This window comes from Glycine soja, chromosome 20 (genome assembly GCF_004193775.1).
Source record: "Glycine soja cultivar W05 chromosome 20, ASM419377v2, whole genome shotgun sequence".
NCBI classification, from domain to species: domain Eukaryota; kingdom Viridiplantae; phylum Streptophyta; class Magnoliopsida; order Fabales; family Fabaceae; genus Glycine; species Glycine soja.
The window spans coordinates 44,043,915-44,065,192 of NC_041021.1; the positions used below are offsets into that span (position 1 = coordinate 44,043,915).

At 32.2% G+C, this 21,278-nt stretch overlaps 2 protein-coding genes across 3 annotated transcripts; both read left to right on the top strand.

Annotated features, from left to right (window-relative positions):
* The first annotated feature begins 4,466 nt into the window (after positions 1 to 4,466).
* On the top strand, positions 4,467 to 8,594 carry LOC114402302 (NAC domain-containing protein 17-like). Its single transcript, XM_028364818.1, has 6 exons — positions 4,467 to 4,602; positions 4,700 to 5,040; positions 5,695 to 5,972; positions 6,094 to 6,375; positions 6,906 to 7,434; positions 7,787 to 8,594. Exons 2-6 carry the CDS (start codon positions 4,845 to 4,847, stop codon positions 8,152 to 8,154), a joined length of 1,653 nt encoding a protein of 550 aa, XP_028220619.1. The 5' UTR covers positions 4,467 to 4,602; positions 4,700 to 4,844; the 3' UTR covers positions 8,155 to 8,594.
* A 4,432-nt stretch (positions 8,595 to 13,026) lies between these two features.
* On the top strand, positions 13,027 to 20,509 carry LOC114403229 (cleavage stimulating factor 64-like). Of its 2 annotated transcripts, none has more exons than XM_028366054.1 (10): positions 13,027 to 13,370; positions 13,612 to 13,690; positions 14,087 to 14,261; positions 14,810 to 14,843; positions 14,968 to 15,212; positions 15,295 to 15,372; positions 16,137 to 16,172; positions 16,915 to 17,400; positions 18,268 to 18,612; positions 20,083 to 20,509. In XM_028366054.1, exons 1-10 carry the CDS (start codon positions 13,334 to 13,336, stop codon positions 20,224 to 20,226), a joined length of 1,659 nt encoding a protein of 552 aa, XP_028221855.1. In that variant the 5' UTR covers positions 13,027 to 13,333; the 3' UTR covers positions 20,227 to 20,509. The 2 variants fall into 2 exon arrangements, with proteins under 2 accessions (XP_028221855.1, XP_028221856.1); XM_028366055.1 differs by having other exon boundaries at positions 16,915 to 17,376.
* Positions 20,510 to 21,278: the final 769 nt, after the last annotated feature.

Genomic DNA, 21,278 nt, shown 5'->3' on the forward strand with positions numbered 1-21,278 from the left:
CAGAAAAAATGAAAACGCAATGGCATTAATGTAATGATAAGAAGGTTTTTTTTTCTCTCTCTTCGAAGCTTCTCATCTATCTGGGCAAGGTCGTACCATGATTCATCTCTGGCACCGATCTCATCGTCTCCAACAGGCAGCAGGTCATCTCCTTCTCGTCTTTGATGCTTGTTTGCATTGGGTATGATATGTAAGTTTTTTCTCTTCAAATCTCGATTATTGTAGATGTCCTAGGTGCTGTCTGTATGTGACAATGGTGGATCGGTCATGTTATATTAGTGGAATGTTAATTTTAAAATAGAAAAAAAAAATTCAAAAAAATATATTTTTTATGTCTGAAAATTTTGAAAATAAAAACTATTTTCAATAAATAAAAACAGAAAATATTTTCTCAAACCAAATACCACCATTACTTTTTTTAATCACATTAGAATTTACCTAATAGTGAGATAAATTTGCATAATATGCATGTGATCTTAAAGATGCTTACTAGATTAGAATTAACAAAAAAAAAACTATTTTTCCATAAAATAAGGCTTATGGATTTTAAAAGATTACTTAAGAATGTCATCACTTATAATTTTTTAAAAAAAATTAATCATTAGAAATTTGTAATTTAGACTTTAAGGAATTTATATCATATGAATTTAGTAGTTTTGAAACAAAATTATAGATTTATAAAATATTAAAATATATTTTTGTCCTTATAAAATTTAAAAAAATTGGTTTCATCCAGCAAAATAGTGTGTATATTTCCGGTCCTCTTGAACTTGAAATTAAAACGTCATAATTTATCTGAAAACTATGTTTGGGTTATTTGAACTTATTCAAGTCAAATAATGATATATTTCAATTTTACAAGGATTCAAAATATACAAAAAAAAATTACAGGGATCAAAAACAAACATTTTCTAAACATGTGTTTAACCTAGCGATTATAAACATACATGGGAAAGATATTAAGAGATTTATGGAGGCTAACACACCCCTAGAAAAAAATACTTTTCCATGTTTCAAATTGTTTTCCTTGGTCAAGGGGGTGGACATTGTTTTCGATTTTCATAGATAAAAAAAAATATATTTCTCCTCACCAACCTTTCAAAAACTCATGTTTTCCCAAATCCACACTCAACCCTTCTAGCCCATCAAAATAAACCCTTATATTTTTAGGAAGATTCATCCTTGCATGACAACCCACCCCATGCCACCATTGTTGTGGCTCCACCTTTGCCATAACAACCCTCACAATTTCATTTCAACTTTTTTCCCTCCCAAGTGTATTGAATTCCCAATTCGCCTTAATCTGAGTTTGATTTTGCAAAACACTTAGTTCCATAAACTTCAATTCTCGATCAATTACATATTATATATAAATCATAAAGTGCATGAGTCAATTGACATAAAATTATTCCAACTTAACAATTGATTTTGGGTTCGAGTCTTGTGTATGTAACTGTGTTAAATACTCAAAGAAAACTCACACATGGTGGTTTTACTCAACTCGAACAAGATTGTCTTTAATGAAGGATACACCTGACATAGACAAAAAAAAGGTACATATTATATGATATTGTATCCATGTAACAACAAAAAACCAAAGTTTTTTTATATATAAAAGAAAAGCTTACACTTGTTATATTTGTAACAATATAAAAATCTTTGGGAAAAGATGGTATGCATACAAGATACGAAAGAAGCGATTTTTACTAAGTTAAGCATGAATACAAAAATAATGAATATTTTTCTCTTTTACATTTTTTGTGCTTTGGACACAAATTTGTATGATGATGGTTTAGTAGGTAACAAGATATAATATTTTTGTGTTGTGTTGTTCCACTTCTTTTTCTGTTGTCTGTTGGTAAAATTTTTTAAAAATCAAATGTAAAACAAGTAATTTTGTGACATCTTATCCCTTAAATTCATGTAAATCGAACGAGCCTAAGTAACTTAATTTAAAACTATTGAACAATTATATGAAGGAATGTACCAAGAAATAGATTGAATAAAATCACACTTAACAAGAAAAAAAGAGACTAAGATACACATAAAATAAAGTATGAGATCCAAAAGTATAATTGACTTATTTTTAGGACTCAATTGAATTTTTATCCCATACTTTATTGTGATTTTAGTCATCCTAATTTTAGTTATTTGCATACATCTCGTTCATATACTTAATTTACTAAATAAGCTAGCTTTGTTCTAAAACAAAAAGTAAGTTCCATTTAAATTTTACAATAATTAAATTTGAAAATTTAACATTAAAAGTTAATTTTGAAATATACAACATAAAAATAGTTTGCATTCATTGTTAAACAAAATTAAAATTAATTTCAAATTATATTTTACAAATAAGAAAAAAAATATCAATTTAATCCAATTCCAACAAATCATGCATCTTTAAAAAAATTATACTACTATTAAGGTTCTGTTTGGGGTGATTTTTAGTTTTGAGTTTCAAAAATTTTAAAATAACAACTATTTTTTAGTTTTCGTTTCAAAAAAGTAAAAACCAATTTTAAAATATTATTAATTCTAAATAAATTATTTTTGAAAGCTTCATATCGTATTAAAATTAATTTGAAAGTATTTTTATGTAGTGGTGACCATGGTGATGTTAGCAACAGTGATGACAATAGAGACACCAATAATAATTGCGGTGACAATGGTGATGGTGGTGATTGGTGAAAGTGACATTGGTGGTAGTGAAAATGACAATGGTGGTGACAATGGTAGTGATAACGGTGTTGATGACAACTAGTAGTGGTAGTAATGTCAGTGGTATCGGTGACGATGGTGATGATAGTGATGTTAGTGAAGAAGTAGCATTTTGATGGTAGCAGTGATAACAATACTAATAGTAATGGTGATGGTGATAACAATGTTTGTTGTGATGGTGATGTCGATGACAACAACGATGATGGTTGTGTCATAATGGTGACAAATAGTTATGACAATAATGATAATGGTGTGATGATGGTAAAAACATAACTGATATGAATGAATATTGACAGTGGTGATAAGAGTAACGCCAAAAGATGTCCAGCAGCTAAGGACGGTGTATGTTAATGCTCCGATGTACATATTTGAACGTCACGTCACTAGTTACGTCAACTTTATGGACCCCAAGATCGAAATTATTTATCAAAATATGTACTTTTTTGAAAAACACTTTATATATGAGAAGATTTATTAAAACCAAATATAAAAATCTTATATGATGAAATATGTATAAACATACTCAAGCATCGTATTTGGGAATTTTGAGAATCATGAATTATGGGATTCATGATTTGCAAGAATTATGATTCTTGGCATGAATTTTTTCCCCATCTTAATAACTATATATAATTAAGCTTAAAATTGTGGTAAGAATTAATAGATATTAATCTCATTCTTAAAAATAAAAACACCCACATTAACAATTTGAGAAAGTAAGCTTAAATCTTACACATTCTTCGTCGTTTTGGTTTACTAACGGATATTCGTTCCTCTAACCTTTATGGTGGTGAAATCATGAGGATCATTCAGGCTTTTAATTAACAGTAATGCAAGTAACGGACAAGACTTATTTTAAATATTTTATTATTGATTAAAATAAATTGGACGCTTGAAAATTGAAATTGTCAATTGTGCGTGAGTTTCATTTTCTATTTACCAGTAAGTTTCAATTCACTCATAATTTTGTAACTTTTTTTAATGAATTTCAATTAATAATAGTGTTTTTTTACAGATTAATAATAGTGTTAGATGATAAAAAAAAGTGATAGTGTTAGATAGCCTGTTGTTTGTATTTATTCTAGCTTGAACTAATTCCTTTAATCACAATATATTTCACTAATACCAGCATCTGCAGACTGCAGCGTTAATATTTTTTTTTCTGGACACACGGTGTTAATATTGTTTTATGTATTGCAAATTAATATACAGATAGTATCAATGACCATGATGACAACAAAATATGAGAAATACATATTTTTTTTAATTAAAAATCAAATCATAGAATCTTTTTTTCTTAATTTGAAAAATGAGTATGAAAGTGTTTTAAAAATTATTTTAACTTGATTTTTTTCTAAACATATTTTGATTTGAGAACAAAAATTAACAACCGCCCCAAATAAAGAGTGAAGATTTGTTTTATTTTATATTATACGGATAAATAGTCAACAAAAATAACCTTTATGATTGGCACAGGTGTCGAGATAAGCAAAGTATGATTTGGAGTGTCTGACACCATATCAAAACCATTATTCCAATCCCGTACACCCAAACTCAGATAAAACCCATTACACAACGTTTAACCCCAATGCCCTAATCACCGTTGATCAGTACTTGAGAAACTTAAACCCCACGCAACCACATCACGTGAGTGAGCTCACACACTCACTCCCTCACTCAAAGGCACTGAATCCCCCCTGAAGGAAGGTTCCCAACCACTACTATTAGCTTCCTTCTTTGACCACAACACTATCACAAACCCAAGCCAAAAACCGAAAACCCTCGCAATTTCCCAATTCACGCGTTTCTTTCCTTTCAAGACTCTCTCTCTCGCTCTAGTTTTTTCGTTCCGCGACTCAGCCTTTCGAATCCTCTCACCCAGAGGTACGATTCGTACCATGTAGTTGTGGGATTTCGGCTTTGCCACTTCTTGATTCCAATAATTTTGGTTTCTTTTTTTCCCCTAATTTGATTTCCCCAGTTAGGGTTTTTAACTCTATTCGATCGGCGATTTCGAATACTCGGAGGCTCGAATCGTGTTGGGGGTTTTCCGTTTTGATTAAAAAAGTTTCCGTTTTTTGTGTTGGGTGATCAAGGGTTGTTTGATTTTTTTCTTGCGATCGAGAATGGGTGAGGCTTCGGGAGCTGGTTCCGCTGATTGTTTCAGCCAGATGATGTCGTCGATGCCGGGTTTTCGCTTCCATCCCACGGATGAGGAGTTGGTGATGTACTATCTGAAGCGGAAGATTTGTGGGAAGAGGCTGAAGCTCGACGTGATTCATGAAACCGATGTGTATAAGTGGGATCCCGAGGATTTGCCTGGTAATTGATCAACCCCTTTTATCTTGTGTCTTTTTTTGTTGGTGATAGTTATGGCGTTGACTTGGGTTTGTGTTTATTTTGATTTGGTTGTTTTGTTTGATCGATTAGAAGTTGTTGGTTTTGAGTTGAGTGTGGAGATCTTAATGTTGCAAATATTGGTAATGTTTGATGCTCATATGATTAAGTGATGCTTTGAATGTGTTTTTCAGGTTAGGGTACCAATCGTTGACTTGGGTTTGCTTCAATAAGGTGTTGTGTGTTATTTGGGTTCTTTTGATTTGTTGATCTAAGCAGTTCAGGTTATTGTTGATGTTTTCTGTTAGGGTGTTTTCAGGAGTTTGTTTTCTTTAGCTTTTGAGGCGGATGCAAGAGTGATTTCCATCTGTTTTTTTTTTGGGGTTTTTTTTTTTAGGCCTCTTGTTTGGTATGGTGGGTGGGTATTTCATAGGGATTTAAGTTTCAATATTGTCAATGCTTTGGAGTTCTAAAGTTCTGGCTACTTTTAGGCAAATATTATATATGTAGCATATGGTGTGCATCTCTATCCATCTGTCATATATACTCCCAAAATATCTTTAATCTGAAATAAAACTCTGACTAGCCTTCAATATGTTCTTGTTTGATTACTGACTAAAGGCTTTTAATATTTTGCAGGGCAATCTATATTGAAAACGGGAGATAGGCAATGGTTCTTTTTCTGTCACAGAGATAGGAAATATCCTAATGGTGGAAGGTCTAACCGAGCAACCAGACGTGGGTATTGGAAAGCAACAGGAAAGGATCGTAACGTGATATGCAATTCTAGGTCAGTTGGAGTGAAAAAGACCCTGGTTTTCTACGCAGGCAGAGCTCCTAGTGGTGAGCGGACTGATTGGGTTATGCATGAATACACCTTGGATGAAGAGGAGCTTAAGAGATGCCAGGGTGTTAAGGTATCACTTAATTTGCCATTTTTTGCTTCAATTTTCTTGATTTGTTGTTTTCTTACTCATTTTGATCACGAGAAGAGTACTATTTACTGACCTTTGGGTTTTGATATAAATTCATCATCAGGACTATTATGCACTTTACAAGGTTTACAAGAAAAGTGGACCTGGTCCTAAAAATGGTGAGCAGTATGGTGCACCATTTAATGAAGAAGAGTGGGCAGATGATGACATAGTAGATTTTAATATTAACTCAGCTGATCGGGAGGCTCCAAATGATGTTGCTGATAATGTTAATGTACCACTGCCTTTTCTTGATGATGAAATCAATAACATCATTAGGGGAATTTTGGATGATGAGCTTGTCCTAGATCAGCAGCATGTGAATGGCTATCCTGACTTTCCTCAGGTCTGTGATCTTCTCCAAATTTCTTCCAAGTTCTCATTGATTTAGCTCCACCTTTATTTCTTTTGTTTATTGTGTGGGTGGGGTGTGGGGGTAGGAAACCTTTAGCAGCAGACACTATATATGTAATTATTTATACTTTTTCTAGTTTTGATCTTGTTGTCTATAAATTGACTCCCCCCCCCCCCCCCCCCCCCCGGCTTCTCGCCAAGTGGGATAAGATTATTGTAATTGTTATTTATAAAATGCCTTCCAATTTGACAGCAAAATTTTGCTGCTTATTTAGCAGTTTTAGTGGTAATGATTCCTGTTCTGTCAAAATGTGTGAAGAGCTGCTGTACTTGTGATTTTGGATTTGTGAAAAATAATGCTACATTTGAATATCTCTACTAAAAATAAAGAAACTGGAAGGCAGTTTCTCTTCTGTTTGTTGATTGTAATATTGGTTTCCTCTGTCAGTTTTTTCAAAGCTGCTGATGTGATTGTGTCATTTCTGAAAGTCATTGGGTAATATTTTTTCTAAAATCGTGTAGGTTGTTAGTGAAGAAACACAAAGTACTGTTGTGGATCAGTTCTCTGAGGATGTGATGCTCCCTGAACCAGTCAGAATCTCACATCCTAGCTGCCAATTTTTTGATGCACAGCCTAGCTTTGACTTCAATCGGCCAGTTACTTCTCATCTGCATGTTTCTGAAACATCTGAGGTCACTTCTGCTTCCAACATTAAAACAAAGGAGCTTGACTTTAATGAGGATGGCTTCTTGGAAATTAATGATCTCATTGATACTGAACCTACATTGTCAAATGTTGAAAATTCTGTGGAGTACCAGCATTTTGAAGATGGGTTAAGTGAACTTGATTTGTTCCAAGATGCACAGATGTTTCTTCGTGACTTGGGGCCAATTATTCATGAAACAGATTCACATGCATATACAAATGCCCTTGTCAGCAGCAGCAATATTGAATGTCAAAGTTACCAATTGCTGCCAAATCCAGAGGATGCCAATCAAACTGTTGGTGAATTCTGGATGCATGGTGAAAGTAATCAGCTATCATCCCCAGGTATAGTAATCAGCACAAGATACAGTGTGGCTCCACTGCCAAATAATGATTTTACTTTCTTTGATTCGGATGGAGATGCAAGCTTCCCATCTCATTTGTTCTGAGCTCTTCACAGTTTACTGCTCCTGAATGACATGCCAGCTTATGCATGGCAGAAACCTTTCTGGAGTATAAAATTTGTGTCATTTTGAGATCTTTAAAAACTCAAATTAAGATTTCTGACTATATATTCCCGCTGGGAAAATGAGAACCGAGCCAGTTTCAAGTGTCTCTTTTGTAAAATCTAAAACAAATGTCTTAGGATATCCCCTAATATATGCTAGTTTTTTTTTTGTTTTTGGTCATGTTTTAGGTGTTGTATATGAATCTGTTGGCTTTCCTACGGAAGGCAATAACAATCAAAGTAGCACTGTGGAAGATGTTGCTACAAGTAGCTTGTCCTCTGCTCTCTGGGCCTTTGTTGAGTCAATACCTACTACTCCTGCATCAGCTGCTGAAAGTGCATTGGTGAACCGAGCTTTGAATCGAATGTCTAGCTTCAGCAGGTTGAAGATCAAGCACACCAACATTGCTGCATCAGGTAAAGACACTGGAACTATGAAGAGAGCTGGCAGAAAGGGACTTCCATTCCTTTTCTTCTCTATTCTTATTGCTTTATGTGCTTTTTGTTGGGTTTTTGTTGGAAACTTAAGACTAGTAGGTAGAAGTATTTCTCCTTGAATATATTTATGTAAATCCAAAGTTTTGCTGCTAGGTATTTTGTCTGGGACCTCCCAGAATGACTGTTGTCTGGGATCTCCCAAGAATTACCAAACAGTGCTGTCCTAACATATTCTCAAAATAAAAAAAAATCTTTGTGAATACTGGAGGCAATATAAGGTGTAGGGTAATTCTAATGAACCTTAATTCAAGAGAAGGCGCTGTAAAGGAATTTGCAGGGTGAATTGCTAACTTGATTCATAAAAACTTTAGCAAGTTTTTATGCTTGTCTAATCTTATTTTTGGATAAGTTTATTTAGTTTGTTCTTTTTGGCCCCATGTAATATATTGTTCTTTATTAACCCGGAGAGCACTTTATTTTGGAGATTGATTGTACATGGATAAGATCTTATCTTGTGGAATCTGTCTTTGTATTTGTAATGATCTTTTGTTGGTTGTAACTTGTAAGTTGTAACGCCTGCATTAGCATTAGATTAATATTGTTCGATAAATAAACATGTGTCCTGAATAACCGGTATGCAACTATGGATCGAGAACCGGTTATTTCATCGACCTGCACAATTCTTGAAACTGGTGAGTAGAAAATGGGTCAAGAATCGACTAAAATTTGTCAGGTCTGGGTAAGAGAAGGTTTCAAAAAATTAGTTTAAATTTCTTTTTTTCCCCTCAAGATTATTTTGTTTCTTAAATAAAGGTTTATATTTGAAATTTATATGTGGATTATTATGAGAGTTACTTATTATTACAGTTTTTATTTTGAAATTTTATTTTATTGGATATTTAGTATGATTATTTCAATGCAAATATAAAATTGAATTTAATTTCGATAGTGTCAGTATTTAAAAATCATTTTAGATATAACTTTCAAAATAATTATAACTAAAATAATAGTTTTATATTGTCTGTTTTTAATGGTTAGATATCTAATATGATTATTTTATTCAAATATACATTTTATTTTATTTTAACTCATAACATTATTATTTAAAATATGTATTTAATTAATGTTGTTTTGATTTTAATTTTTAATTTTTGATTGATGAATTAACGAAAAGTAAATTTAATTATTGATCTGGTTTTAACTCGTAATTGGATTTTCGTCTTATTTACACTGGAGGAATCAATCAACAAGATGCTTATGAGAGTTAATACAATGATGTATTTTGGAGAATTCTGTAAAAGTAACTGTTTCTCGACCTTGTGATGGTAGATGGCCAAGATTTCATTGCAAGTAAACATGAAGTCAATATATAACTGCAAGTAAAAAATGGAGTCCTTTAGACCAGAAACTATGACTCGATTAAATTATTTATTTTTCATTTGATATTCCTTTTGCTACCGGTAGAAGAATCGCACACACTTAAAAACTGGCATTCTTTTATGGTATGTTTTTTTTAATCAGTTAATTTATATAGCTGAGAGTTAAATGATTTGTTAGTTATGAAGAGCCGCCACAATCATACATAATTAACATTGTGAAAAGCAAAGTGAATTATATTAGAATTAGCATTGATTACAATTGGCAGCACAAGTGGTGCAGACCAATGAACCAGAGTCAGAATACATAAAACTAAAGACTTATTGTAAAGCATATAACAAGCAAATCATTCTTAGTTGTGATTCCTTTTAATATCTTAGTTTACTTTGACTACTAGGAATTTCTTCCCGTGTTTCTTTACTTGTCTCATTCTCTGCGTGCTGTTGAGTCTGTAGGTGAGTGGGGGAACTAATATAAGATTTGTAAAAGTATGCTTTCGTCGCCCCACATGCTTTATACAAGTTGGTTGCATATATTTAAACAGAAATATTTGACTTCAACTATTTTTATTTTTTTTACAAGTTAGTATAATGTGTGTTTAGTTGAAGTCAAATATACATTTTTTCTTACTCTTTAAAAAATATTTGGTTTCAACTAAATACACATCATACTCATTCAAATTTAAATTATATGGATTATTTATGCTTTTTTATTTTGTATAAGAAACTTCCTGTGCATTCGTTGTTAGGTATAAATCATTTCTCTGATGTCAATCTCGGTCATTTAAGTATGAATATAAGGCGTTTTGTGATACATTCATTTTAGAAATGTTATAATTGGAAATTCAAGGAGTAAACTCTCATTTTACTCCTTGAATTTGTAGTGTTGGTCACTTTATCTCTTATTTTATGCTCAATTTAGTTCATAATTCACATGGAAGTTCATTGTAAGTTAGAGAAAAATATATATTTGTGAATCTAAATACTCTTAATTTATTACTTAAAAAAATGTCCTTTATTTAAGTCATTGAATAATTGGTAATATAGAATTTTATTGTTGAATCATATAATATTATTGTAACAATTATTTAGTCAAGATAAATTAAACATGTATAAATATTTAATTTATGATAAATATATAGTTATATTTCAAAACGTACTTCATGTCAAAATAAAGCAATTCAATGAGTACAAATTAATATCTGGAAGAAGTTTTATAGATTTAATACACATTATTAGAACTTCCAATCTTACTAATTGATGCAAGAATTTATTCAATGATAAAAGCATACGTAGTATACACCTAAAGCTAATTGTTCAATATATGATGTTAATATTTATGAGGAGGGCTATTAATGTATTTTTTGATATAATCTTTTTAATACATATTTTATTATTAATTAAAATTTATTAAAAATACTATTAGTGAGACTTGTTAAATGAAAAATAAAGACTTAATAAAATTTTACAATTTCTAATAAATTTCAACAAATAATAAAGAGTATATTTAAACAGATATATTACAAAGAGAATGTGTTTTTAGTATTTCACTAATATGCATTTATGTTTTCATTCAGACATTACAACAGGAATCCTTCTGACGTGATACATGTTCAAATCACACATGCAGATGAATAACGAATTAGGTAGTTTTCAGTGGATTAGTGATGGATTAACGTCTTCAAGGACTCTGCACAAGACTTCAAGATCTACAGATATATTTTGTTTCCCCTTTTTCGCGTGGCAATTTTGATCTTCTTGGTATCTCGTGGTGTCCGAAAAAAATGGCATTAGTATTTTGTCAATCTAACATTGTGGATTCATGTTTGTGTCTTGCGTAATAAAACTATCATAGAAAAAAATATTATTATGTTTTAGCTTTAGATAATTTCTATAAAATCTTAGATTTAAACCTTTTTTGATGTTTAGATTTAAATCTTATTGTTGCTATTATATAAAAATAATATTACTATTGGAATATATTAAATTTATTTCAATCCTTCATGCTTATTATTATTTACCGTATGTTTGGTTTTGCGTTACTTTTATATATAAAAAAATATATTTTATGTGTTGATAAATTAAACAACATTCTGAAATGCTAACTTTTACACATTTTTTATACACGTCCTTTGGTTTTAACTTTTAACACGAAATCAAATGTACGCTTCCATGTGACACTCACGCTGGTTTTTATAATGTAAGAATTGTTTGTCAAGGATGTAAACATAATATTATTTGTCCAGAGTACTTTTTTTTTTCAAGGAATAAATTTGTTGCATAAATGAATAGCGTGTATTTATTTTAATCAAAAGCACAAATAACCAAATACAGAAAATCAATTAACAATTTTATTATTTAAAAAAAAAATCCGACTAATAGTCCTGTTTGAATAAACTTCGGTACAAACAATTATAAGATAAAATGAAATAAATTTCTTTCACGGGTTAGAATCAATTTATGCACCACAATATTTTGCAAAGTTAGATGAGAAAATTTCTATTAAAAAGTTAAGACTAATTTTAACTTGTAAAAGAAACTCAATTGATTTTACCTTTTTATTTTCATAGTTTAGAATTAATTCTCTAATATCATATTGGAGCTTATATAGCGAGAGACCTTTGAGGGTGAAAAGAATAAAACTAAACAATTAAATTTTAAAACATACTAAGTCATGTAACGTTTTAAAAAAAGTTACATAATTTTTTTGGTGATCATTTATTATAATCATATAGTCTATATTATTTTTCTCACTATCATATAAAAATGATCATCTCATCAATATGTGTGTAATGAAATAAATGAAGAGGATTTTTACTTGTGGGATAAAGAATATACGATCAATTAGACCCTAGATTTGTATCTTATTAGGGTTTTATGTAAATCTCTAATTTTTTTTTTCATTTTCACCTCTAGTTCATTGACTTAAATTTAATAATAACATATATTTAAGGATCCAAATAAAAAATCGACTAATTTAGGGTCTTAAGCGAAACCTAAAAAAATTCAAAAACTTATTTAAATTTTTTTCTTGATTTTAAGGACTAATGTAATGATAGAATAAAATTTCAAGAACTAAATTAACCATTTTATTCTTTCTCTCTTTATATATTATTAGTTGAAAAAAGACACACACACCCTCTTTATTTTTATAAAAGAAAAAGAAAAAAACAATTAAAAAAAGTAGTGATATAAATTTTTTTAAGAGAAGCTGACAACAGTTAGATTTTAAAGGTTTATGAATAAAATAAAAACAGTTATAAATATTAAATATTAATTTAAGAATAAGAAATATCTACATAAAAAAGATAATTATCTTTATTAATAATTATAGATAAATTATAAAAACATAATTTAGTTTTAATTATATATTTATTTTATTATATTTTTTTAATTATATATGATAATAAATCAACATTAGTTAACATAAATGATAATATTTTATGTTTGTTAATAAGTAAGCGGATTGAGTTATGAATTTAACATAGAAGTATTTTTGATGATAAATACTTTATATCAAGAAGAAAAAAAAAGATTGATATGATTAACCAATTGGTTAAGTTAATCAAATTTTAGCCCATTTTTTGTAAGTTTTAACCAAGTTAGAGTTAGATTCATAAAATTAACCCTATTAAAATTGCAGGCCAAAAAAATAAGAAAGAAAAACTTGTCCGACGAACACCCTGGTTAAAATCTACGAGTTTGAGATCAGTGTGAATATATTATCATAAGATCGGTGTGTCAGAAATATATGTTTATAAAACAAAAATAAAAACCCTTTCATTAACCCAAACAGTGTCGCTGCTGGAGAAGAAGATCGAATCGAAACGCGAATAAGTTTCTTTCTCTCTCGTTGGACGAATAATGGTTCTGAGGAGGAAGAAGATGGAGCAGCGCTTCACCTTCTTCTGCTGTTGATTTCATGGCCACCTCCCAGTCCCAGCATCGCTGCGTTTTCGGTATTCCACACTCTCTCTCTCTCTTCGCACTTTTCTGGTTATTGAAGTAATGGGAAATCGAAATAAAATATTTAATTTCTTATTTTTTTTTTAATTTATCTATCTCCGTGGCCCCATGTTTATTGCAACCTTAGATGTTTTTTTTTTTGTTTTTTTTTATTTCAATTAGATTGGAAATTGTGAAATTGATTCGCTGTTGGTTTTTTGGGTTATTATGACGATTGTTGTGTTTCTGATGTAGTTGGGAATATACCGTATGATGCCACAGAGGAACAGCTTATCGAAATCTGCCAAGAGGTTGGCCCAGTAGTCTCATTCAGGTAACTTTTAATAAAGTGAAGCTCTTTTTGTTATGAAGGAATTTTTTTAGGTTTTATTATTTGTTACAACGATTCATGTTTTCTTCCACTCTGTTATTAGGGGATTAGTTCTAGACTATAGAAGTAAAAAGGTAAAATGAATTGAGCTTCTCCCACCAGTTTAAATCAACTTATGCACTTGGCTTTTGCCTTCATATTTTATTCTCTTATAAGTGCTTGTGTAGAAGTTTATCCAAACAGGATAACTATGGCTACAAGTGGCTTGCCTAGTTTGTTCTAATGGATAAGTTTCATTATGAGATTTTTTCTGTAATTTCATGGAACTCCCTTTTGCTTCTTGACCAATGGTTTATTTGGTTGAAGACTTGAATTATTCCCATCTTCTTTTATCTGCAGACTAGTTATTGACAGAGAAACTGGGAAACCAAAAGGTTATGGATTCTGTGAGTACAAGGATGAAGAGACGGCTTTGAGTGCTCGACGAAATCTTCAGGGTTATGAAATTAATGGGCGGCAATTACGCGTTGATTTTGCCGAAAATGATAAAGGGAATGATAGAAATCGAGAACAGGTATACTGTCAAAACTTCTTCGAATACTGACAAGTTAGTTATTCTCCCAAATCTTTGCTGTGTTTACTTTAAAGAAAGTGCAGTAAATCACCTGAAAAGAGGCCCAACTCCAAACCAGCCATACTGGCATGCACCGTTTCAAGTCATGAATAATTGGGCATACATTGTCTCTCATTCAAATTTACTCTTTATAATTAGATTTAATTTTCCAAACCACAATATTTGATCAATGTGAATTGTGAAACCAAAAATTGATCTCACATTGATCAATATCTTTTACTTGTTTATAGTTACATTTTTGACCAAACAAATTAAGTCACCCACATTCACTCAAAGGTGTTAGGCCTTTTCAAACTAAAGTAATGTGAATACATTAAAATTCATCATTAATTTCGGAGATGTCAAAGGCATTTAGGACATTGTAAAGATTTTTTCTTCTTATTTCCCCTCCAATTTCTGTGCGTTTGTGTAGGTCAAAATACTGGAATCTTGTGCTGAATATCAGTTTTATTTCAGATTAAATTGATTCTTTTTCTCTTCTGGCACAGGGTCGTGGCGGTCCTGGAATGACAACAAATGTTGGTCAGTTCTTTATGCTCATGCTATTCTTATATGCTTTGATAAATTATCATAGTTCTTACACATATAATCACTGCATTATCTTTTTCATCCTGTGTTTTTCATTTTCTCCATTTATGTATTAAAGACCATCAGAAACAAGTTGGTGTCCCAGCTGTCCATGGGGAAGCTGTTCAGCATCAGCCTATTGGTCTTCATATTGCCATAACAGCTGCAGCTGTCATGACAGCAGCTCTAGGTGGTGCTCAGTTTGGCATCCAGTCAAATCAAAACAGTTTGCAGAGTCAGTCAGCATTGGCACATGATCCTTTAACTCTGCATCTGGCCAAAATGTCCAGGAGTCAGCTGACAGAGATTATCTCTGAGCTGAAGGTAACTATTGGGTAAAGCTAAGTTCACCTTCCTAGACAACCATTTCTTTTCTTGACTTATTTTTGTTCTTGTTATGATGCAGGGAATGGCTACTCAAAACAAAGAACTGGCTCGCCAGCTGTTGCTTTCAAGGCCGCAGTTGCCCAAGGCTCTTTTTCAGGTCTGTACTTTTCTCCTGTATCAATTCCTTTGTGAATTTATTCAAGCACAGCATTCTTTGATGACAAACTTGTCTCTTTCTAATACTACATGTGTTTGCATGATAGATGTCTGTTATGGTAGCTATCAAGGGTTACTTTCTTCTGGAATTATATGTTATGCCCTGGTTGTTGTAGGTTATGTGCTTTGAATGCATGCGATCTCTATTTTAACATGATTTGCTTACCTTGTGGCTTTTTTGTCATTATCCTTTCCACTTTTTAAAGTTGAAAAACTTAGCCAGCCATTTTATTTTGTATAGTGTATACTTGAACTGCACCAACCATGATTCAGAATAGAGCCAGCTTTTATATGGGATATGGGTTGGTGTTTTATTTACTGTTTGTCTTATATGCAGAGAGAAGGCTTTTTTTAATGGCCTAAGTGCTATTTTTCTTTTTCATTGTATTTTCTGTTTTCTCTAGGAGTATTCCTTATCCTTGACTCTTGTAATTCTCTTTCATAAAATTTCTTGTCTAAAGAAAATATATCTATATTCATTTTATGGGTTGCAATTTAGAATCTTTCAATTTGGTGTGCTACCCTATGTCTTCATTTTGACAATCAAAGCACAACTGATCACTCATTCTGTCAAAGTTGGGGATTTTGTGCTTCTCTCCTCCAAATCTGTTTCAGCGTTGTTGAACTTGGATCTATATTTTGCCAGAAATCAATGATTTGGATAATTTCTCTGATCATTATGTTCATAATTTGCTGTATATGCAGGCTCAGATAATGCTAGGAATGGTGACTTCCCAAGTGGTTTGTTTTGCTACCTTTTCGCTTGATTTTCATTCCTTTTATACTTTATGCCAAGTTATTGTCATCCAGGACTTAAGAGGTGATTTAATGTGTGCTATAAATTCCAACTTCCAAGGCTGTGAATTTGCAGATTACAGTTAGCATGTTCTGGGACAGTTGGAAGCAAATATAAGCTAATATTTTTTTATCATATGTTTTTAATACTGTCAGTGAAAAACAATGTCATGTCTGGGCAAGTTAAAAAAGAGAAAGGGAATAGATTTTCTTAAGCAATTGGATACCTTTCATGTCTTGGCAGTAGGAGTTATCTACAAATGATGACATGGACAGCTGTATACATCAATTTTATAGTAGGACTAGTCAAAATTTGGGGAACAAATAGTCCAAATCTTGGGGTCAAAGTTTAATAACTAACCAATTAACCATTAATAAATAAAGCACAAATAACTGAAATGACTTAAGGAAACAGGCACAAACAAAAGCCCATCTGCTGACATGCATTAAAATACAACCACAACAACAACATGCTTTAAAATACCTAATTATAAAATTAATAAGATACCTCTAGGACTGATATAACATCTCCTGAAGTAACAACCAATAATCCTAAACAATTGTGATCTTTAAGATTTATGTAATATCAAATTAACATTAAATTTATATCAGACTACTGAGATCTTTTGTTCCTTAAGCTTATTCCTTCTAGATCTTTTATTTTATTTTTTTATAATAATTTTTGCAGTTACAAATGCCAAACCTTAGGCTGGTTTCTGATCAAACCTCACAGTCTTCAATGAATGAAGGCCAGCTGGGTCAGGCATCATTGGTTCAAACTCTGTCAGGCCTTCCTCATGGGCAGGACAAGTTGCAGCCTGGTTTGACACCTTATGCTCAAGAAGGCCAAGTCAACACCATACCTCATAATCCTTTGGCTCCTAGTCAATTAACTGCGCATCCAAAGCCTCCAGTGCAGCCTCGGATTCCCCTTCAGCAAAATCCAAACAATCTTGTACTGCCAGGAACATTGTCTGGGCAGTCTAATTTAATGCTTCCTTCTGCACGTTCTCCAGGTTTGGGAAGTTTGTCTGTTAGGCCTCCAATTCAACTGGCAACTTCAACTGCTCTAAACCAGCAAATGCATGCCTCTTTGCTACAGCATTCTGTACATGTTGGAAACTCAACTGTAGGACATAATGTTCAAATGGTTCGTCCAGACGCCAACTTTCAGGTGCCAAGTTTTGCTTGTGCTTTTTAGTCCTTTTACGTTGCACATATATGGGTACCTTGAAAATTTATGCACGTTGCATCTCCATGCTGCTTTAACCCAGCCTTTGTTTCCATCGAAAGATTATTCCTGTTTTATGCATTTTGTTATTGCTTATTCTTATTTTGATGTAGCAATTTGTGTTAGAGAAAGGAAGTAGATGTCTGTAGCACATGATAATAGAAAATACAAAAACTAGGCAATAGGAGAAAAACACATCAACCAAGCATAGCCTTCCATTCCCTCTGCTTATCTATCAGAGAAGAAATTGTCTTTTTAGCACACCATAAGGATGACTGATATATCACTTTATCTGTTCAAAGCTGCAGATGAGAATGTTTATACTTTAAAATCCCGGAATTACTTAATTTATGTTAAAATCCCGGAATTACTATTTGTGTTATGACACACTGTAATTACTTAATTTAAGATCCTGGCTCATTTGACATCCCTAGAGGCCACAGCTAAGGTGGGCTAGGGGTGACTGCGATTAAGGTGGCTTTCCAACAGTGTCTATCCTTTCTTTTTTAATAAATTCTTTGTTTATCAAAAGAAAAAAAAGAGGTGATTACTGATGAAGAAAATCACTAAAGCATCTACTATTGAAGCATCACTGACATTTTATAATGTTTTCCTATTATTTACCATACATAGAAATGTCAAGTTATTGGTTGAGCATAATTGGCTATGTGCTTTCAACATAAGATGCTGTGGAGCAGATAATCTGTAGAAGCTTATTTTCTCGTCACTTCTGCTGAGCTGTCTACAGCTTCTATTTTTTATATGCTTATAGTTTTAAAATAAATCATCTAACTTTATTTACTAAAACAGCCTGGCCCCTCCATGTCAACAACTAATTCTCAGTTATTGAGTAAAGGTGATAAATCTTCTAAAGTTATTGAGGATTTAAATTGGGCCAAGAGAACTAATACATATTCAAAATCAAACATTCCTTTGGGAGTAGAGAAAACAAACATGGTTCGTGATTCTTCAGAATCTTTTACTCGGCCGTCAAAGGTTATGAAATTGGATGAGGGAAGGAGCACCCCTCTTTCTGCAGGGATTTTGGATATGCCTGTCACCGATGGATCATCTCATATCCTTGGAAGAAGCTCATTACCTGTACATGCAGCTCCTAAAGCGGAAGGGCAATACTCTGAGCAACAATCTTCTCAGGTATGTGACTTGGTGATTCATAGATAAGAAGTTAAGGTGAACAATTTTCTTATGAATTTATTCAATGATTCATTGTTAGCGTTTGAATTTGGATGCAAAAATTATTGTAAGGTCATATCTTTCGAGATTCTGTATTTTGAATAGCCTTACATTTGGTTGCTAAAAAAGCTAGTATAACTTTGAAGAAAAAGATGTCAAGAAACTTCAGAATTGCATAATATTGCCTGTTTCTTAAATAAACTCTGAATTTAACATTAGATTATGTGTATGGTTAGATATACTTAATTGAATACCCTTTGTGGATGAATTAAGGTGATAGACTAGTTTTAAACTTTTAATATACTTTTGAAATGAAGATTTACGTCAGTGAAACGTGATGGCCCTGCCTACTATTGCTGATATTTAAGGATTTGGATATTTGACTTTGACATATGTAGCCAGCTTCTGTCCAGGTGCTGGTAGTCTGCATCTTCACAAACATGTCTATTTCACCGAGTCTCTCTCCAAGACAGTACCCAGATCGTTACACCTTTCATGTGGGTCGGAACTTACCCGACAAGGAATTTCGCGTTATGCTATAAATGTTTCATATCTTTAGTTTGAAATATCATCACTAAGTGGATAAATTTATGCCTTATACGCACTGCCAATGAACCAAGTCTCTTCATTCAGTATTTCAGAAATATTTATGTCAGTAGTTGATTTCGGAACCATCTTTAGTTCACTAGCCTGCACTTTAGGGATCGTGCCAATATGGCCACTAATTGTCATGGAACTAGATTGTTGGATATAACTGATCATGTCTGTACTTTAGGGATCATGCTCACATAACTCTGCCTTTGTTACGAGCTTACATCTGTTATATGACCTGAATTCCACGTTAGGAGAGGGATTTTATGCATAGTACAAAACATATCATATTTTATATATATAAAGAAGGCCACAATATGTTTGTGATTTCTGATAAACATCCAAATTGTGTTTGCTTCCTAATAAATTTTTTCTTCATTTTTGTTCTCTAATAAAATAACAATTTTTTTGTCTTTGATAAATTAGTAAATTTTGTGTTTACTTCTTGATAAATTTTTTTCATTTGTTATTAGTCCCTCTAAAAAGGATTAATAACCAATGAACAAATTTATTAGGGAGCAAACACAAAATTCGTTAATTTAGTAGAAACTTAATGCAAAGAAAAAATTTATCAGAAAACAAACACAAAATTTGTTATTAGGGATAAAAAACATATGTTAGCCTGTAGAAAATCCAATGTTTACTCCCAACTTCTATTTAGAAGCATAACATCTTTTGCCAGATAATGCCTCTAAATGTTTCAGATTTGCATTTCTTTTACTGTTTCAAATGTTATTGTTTTGATTCTTTTTACCACAATGGACCCTATCTTGTTTGATCCACGTAACCAATCATTCTGGATATGTAAATCATTATTCTTATTTTCTTTGCTCATCCCAGCTTCCACCTGATGTGGAGTCTGTTTTGCTGCAACAAGTATTGAATCTGACACCAGAGCAATTAAGTTCCTTGCCACCAGATCAGCAACAACAGGTCCTTCAGCTCCAGCAGGCTCTTCGGCGAGATCAGATACAGCCCTCATAACAGGGAACTCATCAACAATTCAAAAATAGCATCAACTTATTTGTATACTAGCATTTGCTGTAGATTAGCTTCAGAATATCAAAATTCTTTCAACCACTATTGCTTCTTTTTGTAATTTGTTTTCTAATTCCTTGTCCAAATATTTGATGTAGCATTGAGGAGCTCCAGATGGGCATATAAATCATTTAGAAGAGATGTACAATAATAATTTTGACGTAAAATTTTTGCCGTTGACATATCCTTTGGTGTGGGCTGAATATATTTGCCTTGTCATTTGAGCTATTATAAGCATCTGTATGCTTGAATATATTGCTCTTGCACTAAGTTGTGTCTTATCGCTGATACCACTTAATCCAGATAACAATATCCAACTCAATATCCAGCGTATCAATTTTCGTTTCTTTAATATTCCCTTGTTTCGTTTCTTTAAGTCTTCCTATAATCCATCCATACAACAAAGGAATGTATTAAGCTTACCATTCTGAATGTTATACTAGTCACAGCATGCAAATGCAGTATAGACCAATTGCCAGGTCTACAATCGCACACAAGTGCGTTGTTTTATCATTGAAAACTCAGAGAGCAGCAATACTTTACTTGAACGAAATGAGTCCCACTTTTCCGTTCTGAAGAAAGAGAGCAAATCGTATATTCAAGACATTACCAAATAGGTTGCAGTAAAAAAAAAGACATAATCAAATAGGTTATTCCATGTGACGCTGAAATGTGCTAGACTATACTTTCTATAAGATTGTAAGGTATGTTTGGATGAAAATTATGTTCAACATAACTGACTTTAATCTTAATTGAGACAAAATACTTGCTTCTCAGTCTGATGCATTAGAATGTGTCTTTGTTTGAGAAATTTCTAACTATAATCCGAACACACTACAAAGCGTGCCATTTGGCCTTTTTACTCATAATAAGGGATTCGGATCCTCTCAGTAAAACTCTCTCCAGCAACACTGAGCCGTTGGATGTATCTCACGGCTAATAATAAAAGTTGACAAAATAAAACAATTCCTCCGCATAGTACATTACTTCATTTGCTT

Bases quoted from the DNA above. Each gene is read 5' to 3' on its own strand.
- LOC114403229 (XM_028366054.1), top strand. From the start codon at position 13,334: ATGGCCACCTCCCAGTCCCAGCATCGCTGCGTTTTCG. The intron at 13,691-14,086 runs GTAACTTTTAAT...TTTTATCTGCAG, and splicing joins GGCCCAGTAGTCTCATTCAG to ACTAGTTATTGACAGAGAAA. The intron at 14,844-14,967 runs GTCAGTTCTTTA...TATGTATTAAAG, and splicing joins TGGAATGACAACAAATGTTG to ACCATCAGAAACAAGTTGGT.
- LOC114402302 (XM_028364818.1), top strand. From the start codon at position 4,845: ATGGGTGAGGCTTCGGGAGCTGGTTCCGCTGATTGTTTCAGCCAGATG. The intron at 6,376-6,905 runs GTCTGTGATCTT...AAAATCGTGTAG, and splicing joins GCTATCCTGACTTTCCTCAG to GTTGTTAGTGAAGAAACACA. The intron at 7,435-7,786 runs GTATAGTAATCA...GTCATGTTTTAG, and splicing joins TAATCAGCTATCATCCCCAG to GTGTTGTATATGAATCTGTT.